At 33.8% G+C, this 20,250-nt stretch overlaps 3 protein-coding genes across 3 annotated transcripts; 2 read left to right on the forward strand and 1 right to left on the reverse strand.

Annotated features, from left to right (window-relative positions):
- Window positions 1-390: 390 nt before the first annotated feature.
- Window positions 391-1,780, forward strand: LOC114175328 (protein LURP-one-related 6-like). The gene is made up of 3 exons (XM_028060108.1): window positions 391-1,022; window positions 1,114-1,344; window positions 1,448-1,780. The coding sequence occupies exons 1-3, from the start codon at window positions 786-788 to the stop codon at window positions 1,589-1,591; spliced, it is 612 nt and encodes a 203-aa protein (XP_027915909.1). The 5' UTR covers window positions 391-785; the 3' UTR covers window positions 1,592-1,780.
- Window positions 1,781-5,788: 4,008 nt separating this feature from the next.
- LOC114175329 lies at window positions 5,789-7,800 on the reverse strand. The gene is made up of 2 exons (XM_028060109.1): window positions 7,154-7,800; window positions 5,789-6,649 (listed from the first exon to the last, which is right to left on the reverse strand). The coding sequence occupies exon 1, from the start codon at window positions 7,592-7,594 to the stop codon at window positions 7,157-7,159; it is 438 nt and encodes a 145-aa protein (XP_027915910.1). The 5' UTR covers window positions 7,595-7,800; the 3' UTR covers window positions 5,789-6,649; window positions 7,154-7,156.
- A 6,571-nt stretch (window positions 7,801-14,371) lies between these two features.
- On the forward strand, window positions 14,372-19,047 carry LOC114179553 (protein trichome birefringence-like 14). The gene is made up of 5 exons (XM_028065931.1): window positions 14,372-14,570; window positions 15,305-15,459; window positions 15,722-16,399; window positions 17,179-17,374; window positions 17,677-19,047. The coding sequence occupies exons 1-5, from the start codon at window positions 14,554-14,556 to the stop codon at window positions 18,503-18,505; spliced, it is 1,875 nt and encodes a 624-aa protein (XP_027921732.1). The 5' UTR covers window positions 14,372-14,553; the 3' UTR covers window positions 18,506-19,047.
- The last annotated feature ends 1,203 nt before the right edge of the window (window positions 19,048-20,250 follow it).

Raw genomic sequence — 20,250 nt, forward strand, 5'->3', positions numbered from 1 at the left:
TAATCAATATGTTATGATTAAGACACATGATCTTATCCAACAAAAAAATATAACCTACATAGCCGTTTTTGTGTTTGTGGTCCAAGGTTTAGATAACTGAAAAAGGAGCCAACCGAAGGCAGCCACGTAGACAAGAATCCCGACACTAAGCGTGTGCATGAATCATACGTCACTGCTTCAACTTTACTAAAAGAAGAATGGATCAAACCCAGTAGGCTTTGACATTTTTGTGTTTACAAACAAAAATCTAAATTTCCTAGAGTAATATGCACAAATAAAAAATGATAACAAAATCATACATTACAGTGTGAAGGAAGATGAAGAAGTGAAGAAAGAAAGAGAAGAAGAGAAAGACAGTGAGAATGAAAAGAAGTGGCACACGGCATGATTGAGAGACAGAGATATTGAGCTGGGTTTACTGAAAGTGAAGGGGAATTGGCCACTCTGTTATATACTGCTATCACTATTATGTACCCATAAAAGGTATTCACTTTTTTTCTTAAATTTGAGACGTGCAAGATAGCATTAAAAACACTCATATTCCCTAAGGTGCTTGTTTCTACATCATAATCCTCATCGAGAATTCAACAATATGGTGACATAAATAAAGCCACACACTTCCATCTAACTCCACAAGCTATCACAATCCGTGACTGGTAGAGATTCTGAAAGCTACAATACAAAGAAGGAAAAGAAGGGAGAGAACTTGATCCTTTTTTCTTTTATCACCAAACTTGATCGTTTTGGTTTTTGTTTTCTTGACACGATTCGAGGAGCAAGATCCAATGACTGCGAACACAAACACGACGCCGATCGTTGGGAAACTGTACTGTTCATCGTCTCAGACGGTGCATGTGGTGAGGAAGAGGCCACACGTGGTGAATGGTGGTGGTTTTGTGGTGATGGATTCTAGTGGCCAGAGGGTTTTGTTCAGAGTCGATGGTTGTGGTGTTCGTGGCAAAAAGGGAGACTTGATCCTCAGAGAAGGAGATGGAGACGCTTTGCTTCTCATGCTTCGGAAGGTATATATTTATCATCGATTTTGTAAGAGTGAATTAAACTTAAAGTTCACGAAAATAACATCGAAAAAGTTAACTTTGATGAAATGTGCAGGGAGGCATAGTTGAGGCCTTGAGCATTTACAAGAAGTGGAAAGGTTACAGTTTAGACTACGAAGGAACACGGAAACTAGTTTTCAGCTTGAGAGAACCCAATTCTTGTTTGTTTAAGAACAAGGCAATCAGAATCTTTACGAGGAACAGAGGGTGTGATTTTAAGATCAGTGGGTATTTCCCGGACAAGTGTTGTAGCATTGTAGACTCAAAAGGCAACGAGGTAGCACAGGTATGGGTTTGTTGAGTTCAGAATATGCATAACACAGTGTATATCAGATAAAAGTAGCATTGAGTTGTTGCTTAAATGTGGTGATTCATGATCTGTTTATTAGGTGAGGGTGATGAAGGAGGTGGAGGAGTTGGTGGAAAACAAGGATTTGTATCATGTGGTGGTGAAACCTGGGATGGATCAAGCTTTTGTTTTTGGAGTCATAGCTATTCTTGATCACATTTATGGGGAATCTACCCACTGCTGAATTCAGAACTCATCACATAACCAAATTGTGATTGAAGAATTTCTGAGAAAAGAATCATCAAATAGTTTACGATTAATTTGTCTTGTATATTGCGGAGAAATGTGGCTATTAAGGCAGTTTTCCTCGTATTAGAGGAGTTTGTCTTACATTGAATTTGTCTTGTTAAATAAAAGAAACATCCTTCTTTAATTGTTTTTCTTGTTTCGGTCCTTGCAGAAAGGGAACAGCGTATTAAAAAGGTAACAATATCCTTCTGCAACTTTTTCTTAATAATTTTCCTTTTTGCTTTCTATTCAGAAAATAATGTATTCACTATTTTAAAATAAAAAAAATTATGAAATAATATTATAAGAATTTAAAAATATATGACGCGCAAATTGTTTATATATTTTTTTATACGACTGGTTTTTTTTATTGCTGGTTTATGTATGTACTTATTTTTTTGGAGTTTTGAGATGCATCCCAAAATCCATGAATTCGATTGCTTGCAGGGAAATGGGCTCCAAGCAATGTGGACCGTTACTTTAATGGCCCATGGAAAGGGCTATGCTTGATATTGTAAATATGGCTTTTACTTCCAACATCTCAACAATTTCTTTGTGCATACTCTCAAATTTTTAATTATGGGTTGCAATTATTTACAAAATTATTTGAATAGAGTTGTGGGTTAAAACTCGTAAGCCAATATAGTTTATTACGAATTCGAGTTGGGTTGGGTTAAAAAAAATTGTAAATTTCACTATGGACCAAAAATGGATTCATGCACTAAGAACCCGACTCATCCAAATTGAACAATGGTTAGTTAGGTTAGCTCACCAACCTAGTTAGGAAAAAAAATATATAAATCACACTCCTCTCTTAACTTACTCCACCTACCAAAAACATAAGTAAAATTTTCCTTTTAAAAAATGGGAGAGAGGCTCACGCGTCCATGCATGTCACCTCAGTGACTCTCTACCTTTGTCACTTATTTCATTAGTTATTTTATTTCTCTTCTTAAGGTAGTAAGGTATATTTTGATTTTATTTAGATTATGATTTAGGTTATTATTTTCTAAAATGATAAGAAACAAATTTTTAAAATATGTTTGGACTTTATTGAATTCTGGTTACATATTAAAAAAAATGTTAGATGGAAAAAAAATGTATTTTTTAAGTTAAGTGAGTCAACACGTTTAACTGATCAATCTGTAATAAATCAAGTTGAACTCAAATTTCTTGAACTCTCTAATAAATGGTAGGTTGGGTTAACTTATTATAATCCGTGATGAATTGAGTTGGATGATTCGTTTTAACACTTCTAAATATGATTCGTTGGACACTTTTAAATTTGAATGTTATTTTATGAATTCTACCACTAATTTTCTTTCCCGACCCGTATCATAAAGTTTTTCAATTTTAACACATTTTGCTAATATGTTAAATCTCTAACGGAATAATGACGTATACAAAAGTTTTAAAGTAACAACAATTCAGCTTATTAGAAATTTAACAGATTGATGAAACGTAAAAAATAAAAATAAAAAGATAGTGATATCGTTAATTATTAACAATGATTAAAAAAGAAAATTTCTTTTTATTTTTTATAATCAATATTTAGAAAAAGGAATGTTCTCAACGTCTCAATTAATTCGTCAAACTTCATTCAGATTAATTGGGAAACTTCTTATATATATTAGAAGTTTGTGTACAAATTTTATTTTATAAGCTAGACTATTTCTAGAGTTAAATTAAATTTAAATTACACTATCATGAATATATAAAAGTAGTCTGTCCTGACGAGATATTTGGAGTTATTGTATCACATTCTAAGATTTATTTTAGTCCTAAGTTGATATGTTTGAAGATTTTGACTAAAGATAGGTGTTAGACTTAAATCCTGAGTTAATGGGCAAACTAAATGACATACGTAATTGGTATGATTATTTTCCGTACAAGTCTTGGTTTTTCTATATTGCATTCAAATGTTTCCATCGGTTCTAGGACAAAATATGGTGGCCTCCACTTCAGAGATTCCACCTTTCTGATTTTGTTTTTCTTTTTTGCTTTGGGTTTAGCTTCTTCAAGAGCTTCTTTTTCCTTGACGGGATGATCCAGCACTGTTCGTGCGCTGAAAATTGGGCTTTGATGTTGATTTTACGGTGAAAATGAAGATAATGAAAGTCAAACTCTTCATCATGGTCTTTACACCTAAATGATCATCACCTAAGAATCAATTGACGTTGCCCAACATATATACCACCAAAATCAAACAAACCTATCAGATTAGATCATTATCAGTATAAATTGTGCAGCCTTTTGTCACATCAAATTTCATCCTAATACTAATTAACATGCTGTCCATTAAACAAGGGTAAATTACAAACCGGTAGATTAAATCAAACTTATTTAAGATGAATGATGTATCAAAATTATCTTAAACATATGATGAATATACCTTTATGAAAAGGTATGTTCACCTTTTGAAAACAATTTGCTAAGATTCAATTTCTTTCATGCATCAATGAGACTCAGAAAAGAGAATGTTAGAAAGTTTGTTTATGTATTATTTTAGACATACCCTTTTTTTGCTGTGAAATAAAAAACTGAACATAATGCCACTGACACTGTCCTTGTACTGTTCCTGCATATGCAAGTGTGGGCTCAAGTAATAGAGAGTGTCCAAATAAATTGACAGAAAGAAGAGTCTCTTATTTCGAAGCTCGTTAATGTTTATTGATCGTTGTGGTCAATGTAGGGTCACAGAAATCACGTAAAGGAAAACCAATGATGATTCGCACGTTTAGTTCCTGTTTAGCAGCTATGGTACGAGTAGAAAAATGGGGACAGAAGTTGGCTATGCTATTAAAAAGCTCTTCCTTATTGGATTAACTGGGCCATTTTTCCATTGAGGGTGGACATGCAGAATGCAGATTGATTTCATGACCACCATCAGAGGGTGTTAGGTAAACTACCTTTTAAACAAACTGTATAATTCAAAATCATTTCGGTGACCCATCAAATGATGGATACCATTCACTAAAACACTTCACCATTGTAGTTACAACCTATGAAACCAGAACACAATGATATTTCCGATTATTACCGGTGTATCGAACACCGGAAACGCCATTGTGTTCGGTATATCGGACACTGACATATTACATATTTATGATATATATGTCAGTAAAATGTTCAATTTAAAAGATATTTTTTTTATTTAAAATAATTTTGACATCACTTCAATATAATGTTAATAACTACAAATTTAATGATTTTTCAAAAAATTCATAAATTTATCAATTTATCACGTAGGTTTCTATTATGATTATCAAAATAAGGAAAAAATCTTATATGATCATTATTTTTCACTTTTCTTTATATTGGATAGATAGATTAAATTTATTTTTGTGTTAATTGACAATGTGTTACTTCAAAATTTAAGACTAATACATATATACATACCGTGTTCTGTGTTCTATATTTTTTCAATTTAACTTTATCTTTGTGTCTGGGTCTGTATCCAGATTTCATAGGTTCCTACCGTATCCAATAATTTTACATAAGAGATGTTTTTTAAAGATAAATAGACTTTAAAATATACACTACATCGGATACATGGTAATGTTATTCTGTAGGTTTGGGATCGGACTGTTAAGAGAGGGCGCTAATTTACGGGGTAATATGATTCTTAGAAAATACTCTTCTTCACATGAAAAACAAGTGTATTTATGTGAGTGTATATTTTTTTTCAATCTTTCTGTAGTTTGTTACCTTGTGAAGAATAATACTTTGCATTTATTATTGCCTTTGATTCTGGTTTTGAACAAACTCATCTCATCTCGATGCTTATTTGCTTCTAACATTCGTTTATCATCTGCTTTCTAGCATTAAATTAAGATAATCCTCATGCTGTCTAGGTATGTATCAAGATCTGTAACTGAGTAATTGTTGTTAGACACCACAATACGCGACCTTGTAAGTCGTTGACTCTATTAATTTTTTTAATGTACCTATATGTAGTAAAATAGCAGATGATTTTGGTATTTTACTCTAACCGAAACACGTAAACACAAACTTTGAATATGTGTTAGAGCAAAGTTAACGGGATGGAAGATACGTAAAGTGAATGAGCTCTTGTTTAAATATTTTTATCTTTTTACGTTCTTCAAGTCTTCAATAAAAACACGCAAATGGCAATAAAACGACATATAATGTAATTAATAATATTCCGATTTGTTGGATGTGTACACTGACCCCATTATGATCTTTGTCGGTTTCGGTGTATATGATGTTACAATTTGCAGAAAACTCCTGGAGAAGATGCACCCCGAAGATTCACATCAGACACAACACAACCATGATGTTCTTTGAGAATGGTGTGCTCTGATAAAAATACTAATGGCAAAGGTTTCAAGTGGATGATGGCACTGTAAAAGTTACAAAATGTTACACCCCTGAATGCATGAATTGCAAAGCAATGCAATTCGGGTATGAAAAAGGCAATGCATCACAAGGCATTCAGATAGAAACACAAGAAAAGGAACAAAAGATGAAAGATGTGCAACTTTGTGCAGTTTCACTCCACTCCAGTCCAGTGCATTTTTTCTGTGACGCAAATTCTAATCTAAACTTTTTGTAGCTTGGAAATGCTAAACTTTTCCAACAAAAGTGATGGCTCTTTCACTGTAGGGAAATTTCCCTGCACCTTCCTCCTCTGTAAATATCTCTCATGCAAAATGCCCCCGATTAAACAACTTTCCTTAATTTCTTTTTTCTTTTTATTATTATTATTATTATCATCATCAAAATGGAGGCATCACTGTTGAATGGCCATGCTGCCAATTGACACAAACAGCTAAGCACACCTGGAATTATTAGCTTGGAAAAGGTTGAAGATTCTCATATTCTTTAAGCATACAGCTATAGCCAATGAAAGAAAAAAATGGTTCCTTTTCAGGACTGCTTGAGCCTTGAGCCAGCCATCATAATCGCAACTTTGCGCTGTCTTTTTCTTCTGTTCTGATTCAAATTCAGCAGTTGCAAGACTTTTCAGCTTTATTTCCTTAAAGCAGATCTCCTTTACAACCCCAATGCCAAAATTAAACATAACAAGTTAACAGCACACGGAAATAAGTTGAACCAGAATGGAGAAACAAAAATCCTGCTCGAACATTCATCAAGTTTTATGCTCTATAGGATGTTTTATTACGAGCTTCCAGTATTATATTTCAATCAAAATTTCATTTTTACTTCAATAATCACACACCGAAACAAATGTAACTCAAATTTTCTTTTTCCAGAAAACACAGAGAAGGCAAACAGATTAGAAGAACTCTGACTTTAAGAATTTGATAATCAATCTGTATATACATTAAAGATCATAGGAAAAAGGAACTAGTACTAAAGTCATCACGGGATAAATCCCTGAACCAATCTAAACATAAAGGGCCAGTGTTAGAGCCTTTGTTATAGATTTCTAAAATCTGTCACAGTCACAGAAAAACACTTACACACAGAGGTTCCAATTCTATGCTTCATGCTTAACCTGCAACTGCAAGAGTCTAAAAACAAAAAAACAGACCTTTTAGCCGGAGATTGAAGAGAAGCAACTCTCGGATCGAATCAATTGCAGGGTTTTAACCCCGAGAGCTCCCGTAGAGTTCGATCGGAGCGGCTTGGGAGAATCGAGGCTCCGGCGGAGGAGGCGTCCCATGGCGAAGATGGGGTGCTCAGTTTCGTTGAGAACGGTGGATGATCGGAACTCTCTACAGAAAGTGATGTGGCGGTCCAGGGCTTCTTCGGTGGTGATGACACTTTCTGATCTTACCACCTCGTGTTTCACAGCCTCCACACACAGCCCACAGAGCCACCGACCCTGGTACCTCTGACGCACCCTCGAGATGTACGCAGGGGTGCATTCCTCTGTGAACCCGCACGAGTCGCATTTCACGCACTCCACTTCCACCTGAGACACAATTTTCAGTGAGGACGAACTCTGAGTCTCTGACCCTGAAATTGCCATGCCTTGTTGGTGTTGCCGGAACAGAACTTGCAAGATCACACACACCCTCTCTCTCTTAATAATGATGTGTTGAGGGAAGAAGAGAGTGAGTCAACACAGATTTGTGTTGTCCTATGCTAACAAACTAATGTTAGAAAACTGTGTCACACAAACAATAACTTATTTCTTAGTATAAATAAATACGCCTCATATTCATATATAATATCAGGCTCCTTCAAATGGATTAGACATGAGTCACTCACCACCTTTTAACTTGTCACTTTGGTGTTTTCTGTTGCCACGTGTCTCTCCAAGCATATCGCAGCATGGACAACCAGCGAGATTGTCTGGTAGTAGATCGCTCTCACTTTGTTTCATTTGGCCACATTTTTCTGATTTTTTAACCCTTTTAGTTTATCTTGTTAATCCGATAAACAGAAACTTAGAAAATATAATGGGACTGTTACTTGTTGTAGGCCTCCAAACCTGTGCCATCTCACTCCTCTGTGTCTCGTACATTTTTGGTAATTAGGTACATATCTTTTTTTCTGGGCAAGAAATGAGTTTAATGTCCACTCTAGGAAGCATTTGACTCAATTTTGATCGAAATTCGTTTCACTTGGTCGCCAATTACAATATAGTTACTTGTACGTATATGCCAAGGAAGTTTCTTTTCTTTCGATCCGTGGTCGTGTTATTCATCGTTATTTGCTAACTTGTAGGCATTCATTGCCAATTATTTTCACATGTGAAAAACAGATTGTTGTCTTAATTTATTTTATGTCTCTTCTCGACTTATGCAGGCGTGCAATCAAACATTTCATACATATAATATAATATATGTCTCTGTGGGTGTGTTTATGGATTGATGGGTTGTGTCTTTACTATTGAAGCAGTGACTATAATTTTAATTTGGTCCTTAAGGTAGGCGTGACGTGTGATACAAAGTTAGTGCTATTAAATGTTCGAACTGAACTTGGTATGGTTATTTTTCAACTGCACCCGCCATTCTATTCTGGTTTATCCACCTGCTTTTTAAAGTGTCACGTTGTTCAATTAATGTAGATATGAGCCAGCCATCAAATTTATTAGAGAAAAACAGTTCACACCAAAATCAAGTAGCTTCCATGTGTTTAACTGTTGATTAGTAGATTCCGAGGTAGGAAAAACATGAACTGGTCAATGAATCATTGGTTGACTTTCCTCGAAACAGAACTTCATTGTATGTGGCTAAGGACCCGCCCTCCAAGTTTACTCGAGATGCACATTCACTTTTATATTTTGCTCACCAAAAGCAACCACTACTACCAAATGCATATTATATTCTCTCCATCTTTGCAATGAAGCGCTAAAAGAATATAAGGGGTTTTCATGTCATGAAACTCTCACTGACAAGAAGACATGGCATAATTCTCATTATGAGCTGGGAGTTTTCATGTTTAGACAGTTTTGTTACCTTTTATTCCTTTGAAGTTGATACTAGAGAGGTGTTTTACTTACTGTGGTTCATCTTTAAATGCGACAGTTCGTCAAACATGCCTTAAGCAAGTGGCAGATGTGGCCTTTGAAGCTTGGAAATCAGATTGCTCCTAAATGACTATCTCATTCATTGTATGAAAATGACATCGATCACAACGACTTCAAATTAGCCATGTGCAATTCTAGACTGAGGTAGACACATCGAGAAGTTGCCATCGTGATATTTAGGTGAAACTACTCCTTCTCTCTGCAGAAGACCAGGACCTGCAGAAGAGATTAGTCCACATAACGTGACAAACCAGAATACAAGTCTCCCATTGGAAGAGGTGTTTATATTTCTTATTCAATTATTCCTCAAACAGAATTGTGTCTGAAAGAAAATATGCGTGAAGAAAATAGACCTTGAACTTCCATTCACCAACAAGAGTAAGACTGTAATCGATAAGAAGGGAAGGAATCTTTTCCCATTGGGACCAGTGCTACAAATGATACATCAAAGAGTGGTGCCTTTTGAGATGCATGCATTAATATTACTTTCAAGACTTTCTGTACATGGTTGGAGACAAAATATTGAAGTAGTGTCTGTTAGTGATTTGTGAGCAACCTGCACTGGTCTCTTTCAACATGGTATTTTAGGTTGAGTCAAAATCTGGAGTTAGTGATTTCCTTGCCAGTAGGCATAAAATTGAAGGCCAATAGACCCCTGGTCCATGTGGTTGGCCCCATGACTGCAACACTCATCATATCCAGAACCAAAGGGTTCTGCTGGCAATCTGCTATGGAGTACAGATTTTTAAGGTGTCACTTGAATATTCCTATTTTGAATGCAGCCACCGACTATCAATCTCTCAAAAGGTTTGAACCAGGTTTATAGATTGTATGATGTTGTGTAATTCTTGAGAGTGCTTTTAGCATCAAACTTGGTCTCTCTCTCTCCACTACTTTCATTTTGGTGTGCTAATAATAGATGCAGTTACAAGCATGCTAACTTGGTTTCTCACTCAAGGTGTAACTTCTAACTGAAAAACTAATGTAGTTTCAACACTTCGTCTAAACGTAGTTTCTCACTACTTTTCAACAATTTATCAAACAGACAGTGTGCACAATGAAGTTCGGAGATGGGCAGACTTATTTCTTGATGATATTTTCCTGTCCTCTCTCTGTATCTGACGCCTCAAAAGGAGTGCTATTTTGTGTGTTATTCTATATTGGCAAGCAACCCATCAAGCTTCTTTTGGCTATGATGCTTCTGATGAGTCTTTCTGGTCATTTTACATCAGGTAATGAGTATGGATTATAAGCATATCTACAAAGTAAAGGGTTTATAGTAACCAAACAAGAAGATTTAAGCCAGTATAAGCATGATGTTGAATCAGTCTTCTTCAATATCATATCCATGCTTACCTTTGTGATTCTGAAGTGCTTCATTTCCAAGGATAATTAATAAATGTGCACAAAGTGGTCAATATGGAAATGGTTATGCAGGTGAATGTAGCAACTGATTGCAATGATTATCAAAAAGTTTGGTGATCATGTGGGAAGGTAATGTTTTCTATGAATTCAGTTTTTCTACTTCATTAAAAAGAAGATTGCAGTGTGCATAGAATTGGTAACTGACAGCTTCAGCTTTTCATTAATAAGGGTGTGTTCACTTTGTATCAGGCATCTTATGATATGTAAAAAGATGCATGTACTGCACCAAAAAAAAGGAGTATACTGTACTGTCCTTGATATTATAATTTTTTCTAACCCTTTTTTCCATTGTCAGATCTGGAACTAGATTTCTGTGTTGAAAGAGTTTGTAGTTTTCGAAGAAAGACAACCTTAATCAATTGGCACATCACTTAATACTACTGCTATTACTTCTCACTGTAACAGGAAAAATTAGATAATGTAAATTTAGCAGTGATATTCCATAACATACTTGTCAATTTCGTTCTACCCTCAACAAATGTGAAATGAAACTCTGTCATAATCATCTGATAATGCATTCCCTCAAAATAAATGAGAAATTTGTTATCAGAAACCATGAAGGATAAATAGCCGCATATTATCCTAAGGTTTGTGAACTTTCGCATGTAACATTTATGAGATCCAACAATAAAAATAACGCAATAGCACACAGGTGGCAAAAAATCTCACCAGATGTAGATTGGGCCAGCTGAAAGGGAGACAACGAGAAATAATGGCACATGACTCTTTCATAAAATTAATGTTATATAACAAAATTAAAATTTATTTTGAAAGATTAAATATAGTAACTCATTTCTTTATGAATGACATACACACTTTTAAATTTTATTTTTGAATTAAATAATGGAAATGCATTTTTCATAATTTTATATTATATAGTAGTCATCTTAATATATATATATATATATATATATATATATATATATATATATATATATATATATATATATATATATATTGTACCATAGTGGTCACAATTAACTGTTATAAACCAACAATCAAGCTAGCCGCTATGTTAAATATATTCGGAGTTGACCACTAACCAACACCAAGCTAGCCGCAGTGGTAAATATATTCGGAGTCGATCGCTAACTTAGGAAAATTTCCAATCCTAAAGGTCGCTTACTAATAAGTATTTGTCGAATCTAAAAGGATATCACACAATGAAACAAACATCTATATGAAAGCCATGTTTAGTAACTACACGACCTTCTCGTAGTCAATAAGGCCGCCTATTCTAACTTAGGAAAAATCAATTAAAGATATTATGAAAAAGGTGTTAAACCCAAAACCTGGGCCCAACCAGGCCCACACAAGCCCAATAAAACATTAGGTCACCAAAGAAGTAATTTAGGCCAAAACCATGGTCTAAACAAATGAAAACGAGGTTAATATTTTATAAATAAGAATGAACCCCAGCTATTAAAGGTACACATTTCATTAGTGCATAATGTGAGATTTCACTAGGAGAGCTTTGACTGACTTCATTGTTGGAGTTCTTCCTGCAGATAACCCCAAGTGTCTCACATCCAATATCAAGTGGCGAAGACATATTCAATAGAACCAAAAGTATCTATTCAAAAAGTTCGAGATTTGCAATAAAATAAAGTTCGAGTCCCATAATGATTTATTATTGTTTATGATATATATATATATATATATATTATGTTTTAAAAATTAATTATTTCTATTCATGAACGTCGTCTCACAGTAATTAATATTTATTAATTATACATTGAGCTTAATTAGTTATTTCATTTTTATATTTAAGGTTTTTATTCAATTTCTTTTCTATATTTATATATCCAATTGGGTTTCTATTTTTTTTTTAAATTAATGTGTCTCTTTAATTAAATTGACATATGAAAGTGTGATGTATCAGAATTTTGCTTACTTGTTTTATGTTCCTCCACTTCTCACCACCTTCATTCTTTTTTCATTCCCTTTACCGGCGTTCACCTTCCACCATTTCTTTCCCTTTTTTCCTTCCTTCGCCACCACCCTTTTCCCTTTTTCTCATTTGTCCCTCTCTTAGGATTTCTATGATTAATGTTGTTGTCAAACTTGGGTTAGATTTACATGTGTTTGTTTGCATTGTGTTGGTTATTATCTACTTCAAATTTGGATTCGTTGGGATGCATACGAGGTGTTTGAGAAAAAAAAAATACCATATTTAGGAGGATGGAACAATATGGGGTGGTTCTCTGTAGATGGTAGTGGGAGGTAGAGGAAGGTGGTGAAAGGTGGAGAGAGAAAAAAAAAATAAAAAATAAATAGGGAATTCTCATAGAATATAACTAAAGTTTTAAAATGTAATGTTAATGTTAATTTAGTGGAAGGATTGCATTGACATTTTTTTTAAATAAATATATAATCAAATCTTTTTGGAAAGTATATATGATTTTCAACTAATTTAATCGTTATATATTTCAATTCATATACATTAATTTTATTCACATCTTATCATCAAAATGATATAAAGAACATGTCATTCAAACATCACCATCTCAACCATGTATTTAAAAGTCACAACATGAGTTTCTAAAATAAAGAGGTATAATTTCAATGAGATATCTTTGACTTTAATGACCTTTTCCTAGTTGAAATATAATTAACTTTGTCTCTCTTGATCAAGTTATGAATTAACACTTGAGTGATGAAATTTGTCCTTTGAGCATCATTTCAATACTTAAGAAATATTTTTCAGAGAAAAGATAATGAATAATAACTTTCTTTCAATCAAGTGAAAACTTCCAAAGGAGAGAAAATTGATTTGGTTTTGTGACGTTAGACCCAATGTCAATTGAGTTAGTATTTGAAAAAGATCCTTTTAGCCTTACTTTCTTTTAAGCTAAGGTTAAGGGAGATATACTTAAGGTGGATTGAATTAGTAGGTTAAATGCTAATATAATAAATGAGTTTTATGTTAATTGAATGAATAACCTTTGAATACATCAAAAGAGACATAATGAAGGAGAGACAATTAGTAACAATAGTTAATACGAGATTTTTTAGACCAAGTAAGAAAGAAAATGAAAGAGGTCGACGATCAACTTAGAAGGACCTTCCAACCAAAGTTGAAAAAAAGGACAAACTACATCTTTAAATATCATAGTTGATCAAATTTTTATTTTTTGCTATAAAAAGTTTCTGGATATCCAAAATTTCTGAATATCCAAAAGGACATCTTGAATACCCAAACTCCTTGTAAGAGAAAACCAATCTAAATTCTTCCTCAATCAAACTATAAATTGTGGGTTTATTAGACAACTTTATCACTTGAACTACCATTATTATCATAACATTGAATGTTAACCTCATTTATGTTACATACTTGACTCACAAGCCACATACTTCGTTAAATTGATTTTCAATTGAGCTAAAATAATAAAACAATCATTTTATATAATAATGTTATATTTTATTAACCACAAAATCACATAATTTTTTTAACACTTCAAAAAAAAAACAATCAAAATAAAATTAAATAACAGTCACATTATTTAATTAGTAGAAATAGAAAACTTAAATAACATATTTTCAATTAAAAAATAAAAAAAAATGACTATCCACCTCAACAAAAAATTAATAAAAGCCTAGCTAAATATATCTAAAATGACAAAATTAAAACTTAATTGAACCTTTATTATTATTATTGTAGAATTATTTTATATAGGTTATTCAATAAAGTGAATTGGGTTATGGAGCAAGGCTACCATCACCGAATAAACGTTGATTGTCACGTGACTAAAAGTTGATTAATGAGTCCACCTAATCAATGAGTGACATAATAACATAATATATCTAACTTAATTAAGGCTAATAAAAAAATAATCCGAGTTTAAACTTAATGTCTGGCCGCGATCCCCGCTGTTCCGATTTATTAGTTATCCACAGATTCGCATTTTCCTCTCTTTTCCCAAAATTCTCATTCTCCTCATTTCTTTTTTATTTTCTTCATTCCAACATTCTGCCATTTTGGCTTCTCATTTCTTGGAGATTCAGCATCGTTGCAAATCACACTTTCCATGTTCATCCCAAACAGGTGAAATTCTCATCCTCATCTTTTACGAACTCGCCTCATTCATTGTTATTTTATTTGCGTTTCTCATAGATTGCTAGCTAGCTCTTAAACTTTTTGTTTTTTTTGGTCTTTTTATTTTAGGGTTCCTCTGTATGTTCGTAGTTCCATGTACTTGTCCTGATTTTGATGCAGCAAATTGTCCCACATAACATCAATCTTTGCTTTTCTTTTTCTATTATAGTGCCTTTGTAAATTGTGTTTCTTACAAATGTAAAGTAAGTGCATTATATGGATCGCAGTAACGTATCTGAATTTCACAATTGAGATGGCGAGTGACGCATAATAGACGGGGAAGAGAACAAGTTTTGCGGTGGGAAGTGTTAGTTTGGATCGCTTTCTTGTGTGCTATGTTGGACTAGAAGCAAATTAAATTGCATAGGGGGGAGAGATGAAAAGTGAAATATTGACAACGCAAGATTAAGATTAACCTGCCAAAGAAATAGTTACTGCTTTAGACTATTTGTATTGTTAGCAGTTTGTTAGGATTTGCTAACATCGTGGACATGCTTTTAGTGTCTAGTCTATGTGATGTGTTGACTGAAAGTAGTTATTTTGTTCTCTCTTGTTAGAACATTGTTTTGGATATTTCTGCCATAGATTCTAGGCCACTGATGAGTTTCAGCTCATTTTCAAAACTGAGAGTTTGTCCTTATCTTTTTCACTTCCTTTTTATTTGTAATTTAATGGTTATGCAGGATGAAGGTAGGCTTTAATGGATTAAGGGGTAAAGAAATTTCACTTATTTCTATTGTTCTCATGTCTGCAACTATCATTTTTTGGTCATGGGAGAAAATGCCTGGTCTTAATACCTTTCTTCCTCCTGAAACACCACCTCTGCAGTTCTCTTCAGGTTTACTTCCATTTATATAACTGTTATTTTTGAGAAATACTTTTACTCATATTATACCCTGTCGATGTGAAAAAAATATAAATATTTATTAGGTAAAGGTGTGTGACTTGTTAATGTTTCTTAAACATTAATATTTTCCAGACCAAACAATTATCAGGCTTTGATTTTGTACCTAGGATTTGAAGGTCCATACTAAATAGAGCCCTTTGCATTGTTTGATCTCAGTACTGATTTTTGGAAGGCTTGTTTTACATGTGTGCAGATCATTTAGTTACTACTCATTCAGTCGAGGTGCTATCACCAGATCTTCGTTTGGGTGAAGATGACTCATTGTTGGCAAAGACTAAGGCCACCAATGAGTACAAAGAAGAACTCCATCTGGAGGGAGTATCACAGACTATTCCTTCAGAAATCTCTTCAGGGAAGAACAATGGTGAAGATGGCTCACCATTACTGCCAAAGGAAAAGACAGCTAATGAACCAGAAAATCTACATCTTGAAGGAGCATCACAAAAGATTCCTGCACAAACCTCTTATGAAGGAGAAGATGGCTCATCATTGACAAAAGAAAATACTGCAAATGAAGGAAAAAAACTGCATCTTGAGGGAGCATCACAGGTGGTTCCTGCACAAACCTCTTCTGGGAAAAGCATGAGTGAAGATGGCCCACCATTGGCAAAGGAAAAGACCACTGATGATCCAGAAAAAGTGCATCTCAAGGGAGCATCACTGATGGTTCCTGCACAAACCTCTTCTGGGAAAAGCATGGGTGAAGATGGCCAATCATTGGCAAAGGAAAAGACCACTAATGAAGCTAAGGAGGAGAAAACTTTGAAACAAGAACAGGAGCATAGAAAGGATTCTGTGACGAATTCTCCACAAACAAGCTCTTCAATCGTTGGGAAAGACAACAAATGGGAAAATTCTACAGAAAGTAAAGGTATAGGTCTTTTTGCCATTCATCTACCAACTCTTCCCTGAGTTTCTCTCCTTGGTATGAGTTGCACGAAAGTCAATATATGCTTTTAAACTCATTTTATAAAATGATATTCCTTTTCAAGAATATCTCTGGATTTTTTTAGTAACTTAGTTTATTTAATTGTTTCTAAGAAAACTTGAAACATTAGATCCATTTGTTTGGAGGTTGAATAAAATTAATTTTATGGAACTAATTTTGAACTGTTAAACACAATTAGAATTCGTGTTCAAATTATTTTCAGGTTCTGATTTTAAGTTAGAATGTGTCACGATAAGAGGAATTGGTTCTTGAGATGGGCCAAATAGGCAGGTTGGTAGAGGAAAATTGATTTTTGTTCTTCTACTTATTTTCCAATATGAGCTTCGTAATGAAGGGCATCTCCTAACTTATAAGAAACCACTTTTACTACAGAATTGTTGAAAAAAATTTATAATTATCTTGTAATTAGGTTATTGACTTCTTTTTTTCTTATTTGTAAGAGAATTACCTATTATTCTGGCAATTCTCAGTCACAACTTTGAGTATGTTGGTATAGTTATATATTATTCCTGTGAAAACGAATTTCACGTATTAGACAACCTGGCTTAAACTTTCTAAATTACTGCTCCTGTTTGCGCTATCATCCAAAAAAAAAAAATTCTTCTGCTGGAGGGACATACCTTGTACATTTGTTAGACTAATGAACAATATTTGCAAGTATTGATAACTAATGTATCTTTCCTTGTTGACCCTTTATCCAGTCTGTAACTATGCAAGAGGAAAATGGGTCCCAGACAAAAATCGACCCTTATATTCAGGTTTTGGTTGCAAACAGTGGCTATCAACAATGTGGGCTTGTCGCTTGATGCAGCGTACCGATTTTGAATATGAGAGGCTTCGATGGCAACCCAAGGATTGTCAAATGGAGGAATTTGAAGGTTCTAAATTCTTGAGAAGGTATTTCATTCATCCATATATAGAAGTATAGGTTGAGCTTTTGTGTAATTGAGTATGATTTCGTGCTGAACATTGTGTTTTTTCAATTCCTTTTACCCTTAGATTCACTCAAAAGATATTCAGGCATAGGGTGCTCCTAGATTGCCTTTTTTTTTCACCTTTGTAGGTTTCCTCTGATTTAGAAAACAAACATCCCCGAACTTTCTCATCTACATTCAGTTTTTTACTTGCTTGTTTTTGGGTTCAACAGAGAAGAAGTCAATAAACATAAGATCAATTGATGATAATTCTTGTGCTTTCAGGATGCGAAACAAAACTCTAGCTTTTGTTGGAGACTCATTGGGGCGACAACAGTTCCAGTCTTTAATGTGCATGATCTCTGGTGGTAAGGATAAGCTTCATGTTGAGGATGTGGGGAGGGAGTATGGATTGACTATAGCTGATGGTTCTGCCCGTCCTAATGGGTGGGCATTTCGCTTCTCAAGCACTAATACGACCATCCTGTACTACTGGTCTGCAATCCTTTGTGATGTTGAACCTATTGATATAAACAACCCTAACACGGATTATGCAATGCATCTCGATCGACCACCAGCGTTCTTGCGCCAGTATCTCCACAAGTTCGATGTATTGGTTCTCAACACAGGTCACCACTGGAATCGTGGAAAGCTCAATGCTAATCGATGGGTAATGCATGTTGGTGGTGTGCCAAATACTGATAAGAAGATAGCAGTGATTTGGGGTGCCAAGAATCTTACAATCCACAGCATTGTTAGTTGGGTGAATTCACAGCTTCCAAAATATCCAGGTCTTAAAGCATTCTTTCGAACCATCTCTCCTAGGCATTTTTTTGGTGGGGACTGGAACACAGGAGGCAGTTGTGACAACACCAAACCAATGTCTGTTGGAAAAGAAATATTGGAAGAAGAGTCCAGTGATCAAGGCGCTGCACATGCAGTAAAGGGAACAGGTGTTAGACTCTTAGACATAACAGCTGTTTCTCAGCTCAGGGATGAGGCTCATATATCACGGTTCAGTATTACAGCAAAGCCTGGTGTGCAGGATTGCTTACACTGGTGTTTGCCTGGTGTTCCTGATACATGGAATGAAATACTCTTTGCTCAAATCTAGTTTGCGCACTATGGTCGAAGACTATTTGGTTGGCGTTGAAAAGGTTACGACAATTTCTTGGCTTGGAAAGGGTCATTCACTTTCAAAACCATAGTTTTTCAGAGAATGCAATCCTGGAGGTTTGCTACATGTGCTAACTGAGTTCATTCTTCAGAGAAGATTGATGAAATATCTGAGATCGTACATTGCAAAGATTTGCTATACGGCATTGCCTTAAAAATACCTCTGAATACTCAAATTTTGTGGTCTTTTGTTGTGTGACTTATTTGACATGTAAATTAGTTACTCCTTTATATGGCCAACACATATAGAGTGTTCAGTAGAAAAGAGGATCGAGAAACAGCTGCAGTATAGGATAGGATCATTCGACTGTTACTGAAAGTGAGTTCTTCATAATTTATTGTAGCCTAGATTCAAATGAAATAGAACAGGAAACACCCGTGCTCTCTATTTAAAAACGAAACAGACAGGGTGGAAGAGAATAGTGTATTATTATTAGTTTTGGATTTTTTATAATGGAGTTTCAAAGCTTATATGGCGTATATTGATACATGTCACACTGAATATAATATGCATCATTGCATGTATCTTCTGTAGTTCATTCGGGACAATATTTCTAGTGGGGTCATTGAGCGTTATAGTTACGTTGACTACACATTCATATGCTTATGGATCTACCCGACCATACCTTGCAATAATATGTTCTAGATGATTTTTGTTTGTTTTTAACAGTGTCTCTAAGAGATTCTATATCACTAAAAATTAAGATAAACTTATTGCTGTCGGATTATTAATAATAATGTCTAATGTTATATATATATATATATATATATATCGACATCTCACATCAGAAATTGGTTCTGTAAAAATTTAGTTTAAAATTTAATTTTTAAGACGGTGCGTGCATCTTCTTTATAATACAATTAAAATGATATATGTACACCTCTAATCCTTAAAATTGATTGCTGATCATGTTGCAATATGTCTCCTTCCTGGATTTATTCTGGCTTGTTAGACCCTTCCGATAAAAAAACATGAATAAATCTTAGTTGCAGTTTTTGTCATTTTGGTATCATGGATTTGAATTGTATAAAGTTTTCAGTTTCGTCGCTTTTTTGTCACATATTTAATAAGTTTTGCTACCAACATACTAAAATGATTGAATTATATTTTAATCTTTCACGATTGCGAAATGAAAGGAACTAAAAGCATAATTAAGTTATATCAGTGTATTTGTCAAGAAAATATCATTTTCCTTCTTAATGTATCATAATATAACTAAATTAATAATTCAATAAAAATTGAAAAGAGATGTTACATCTTCTTGTATATTCTTATTGTGAAAGCCCAACCATTTTTTTATTTTTAAAATTGAATTATATGTATAAAAATAAATAAATATTAAAAATATATTTAATCATATAAATACTTTTTAGCTTTTAAATGATTAATTAATGTTTTAATTGAAAAAATTAAATTAATTATTACATCTATATGTTAACTTATTATATTATAACTAATAATTTAAATTTAATTTGGAAGTATTAATGATATAAGTTATAATACTATTATATATTTACATTTTAAGAGAATATAATATAAATAATTAATTATTTAAATTATTTTTTATTTTAATTTTTAATTTTAAAAAAAATAACGGCCGAGTCAAAATAAGTTGACAAATTAAAGATTTTAACGCGACTCATCTTATTTTATGCGGGGCATAACACTTTGCCATTTTTACT

This window comes from Vigna unguiculata, chromosome 3 (assembly GCF_004118075.2).
Source record: "Vigna unguiculata cultivar IT97K-499-35 chromosome 3, ASM411807v1, whole genome shotgun sequence".
In the NCBI taxonomy this organism is placed as follows: domain Eukaryota; kingdom Viridiplantae; phylum Streptophyta; class Magnoliopsida; order Fabales; family Fabaceae; genus Vigna; species Vigna unguiculata.

Coding starts and splice junctions, on each gene's coding strand:
- LOC114179553 (XM_028065931.1), top strand. Junction 16,400..17,178: donor AAATTCTACAGAAAGTAAAG/GTATAGGTCTTT, acceptor CCCTTTATCCAG/TCTGTAACTATGCAAGAGGA. Junction 17,375..17,676: donor GGTTCTAAATTCTTGAGAAG/GTATTTCATTCA, acceptor TTGTGCTTTCAG/GATGCGAAACAAAACTCTAG.
- LOC114175329 (XM_028060109.1), bottom strand. CDS start 7,594: ATGGCAATTTCAGGGTCAGAGACTCAGAGTTCGTCCTCACTGAAAATT.
- LOC114175328 (XM_028060108.1), top strand. CDS start 786: ATGACTGCGAACACAAACACGACGCCGATCGTTGGGAAACTGTACTGT. Junction 1,023..1,113: donor TGCTTCTCATGCTTCGGAAG/GTATATATTTAT, acceptor TGAAATGTGCAG/GGAGGCATAGTTGAGGCCTT. Junction 1,345..1,447: donor AAGGCAACGAGGTAGCACAG/GTATGGGTTTGT, acceptor TCTGTTTATTAG/GTGAGGGTGATGAAGGAGGT.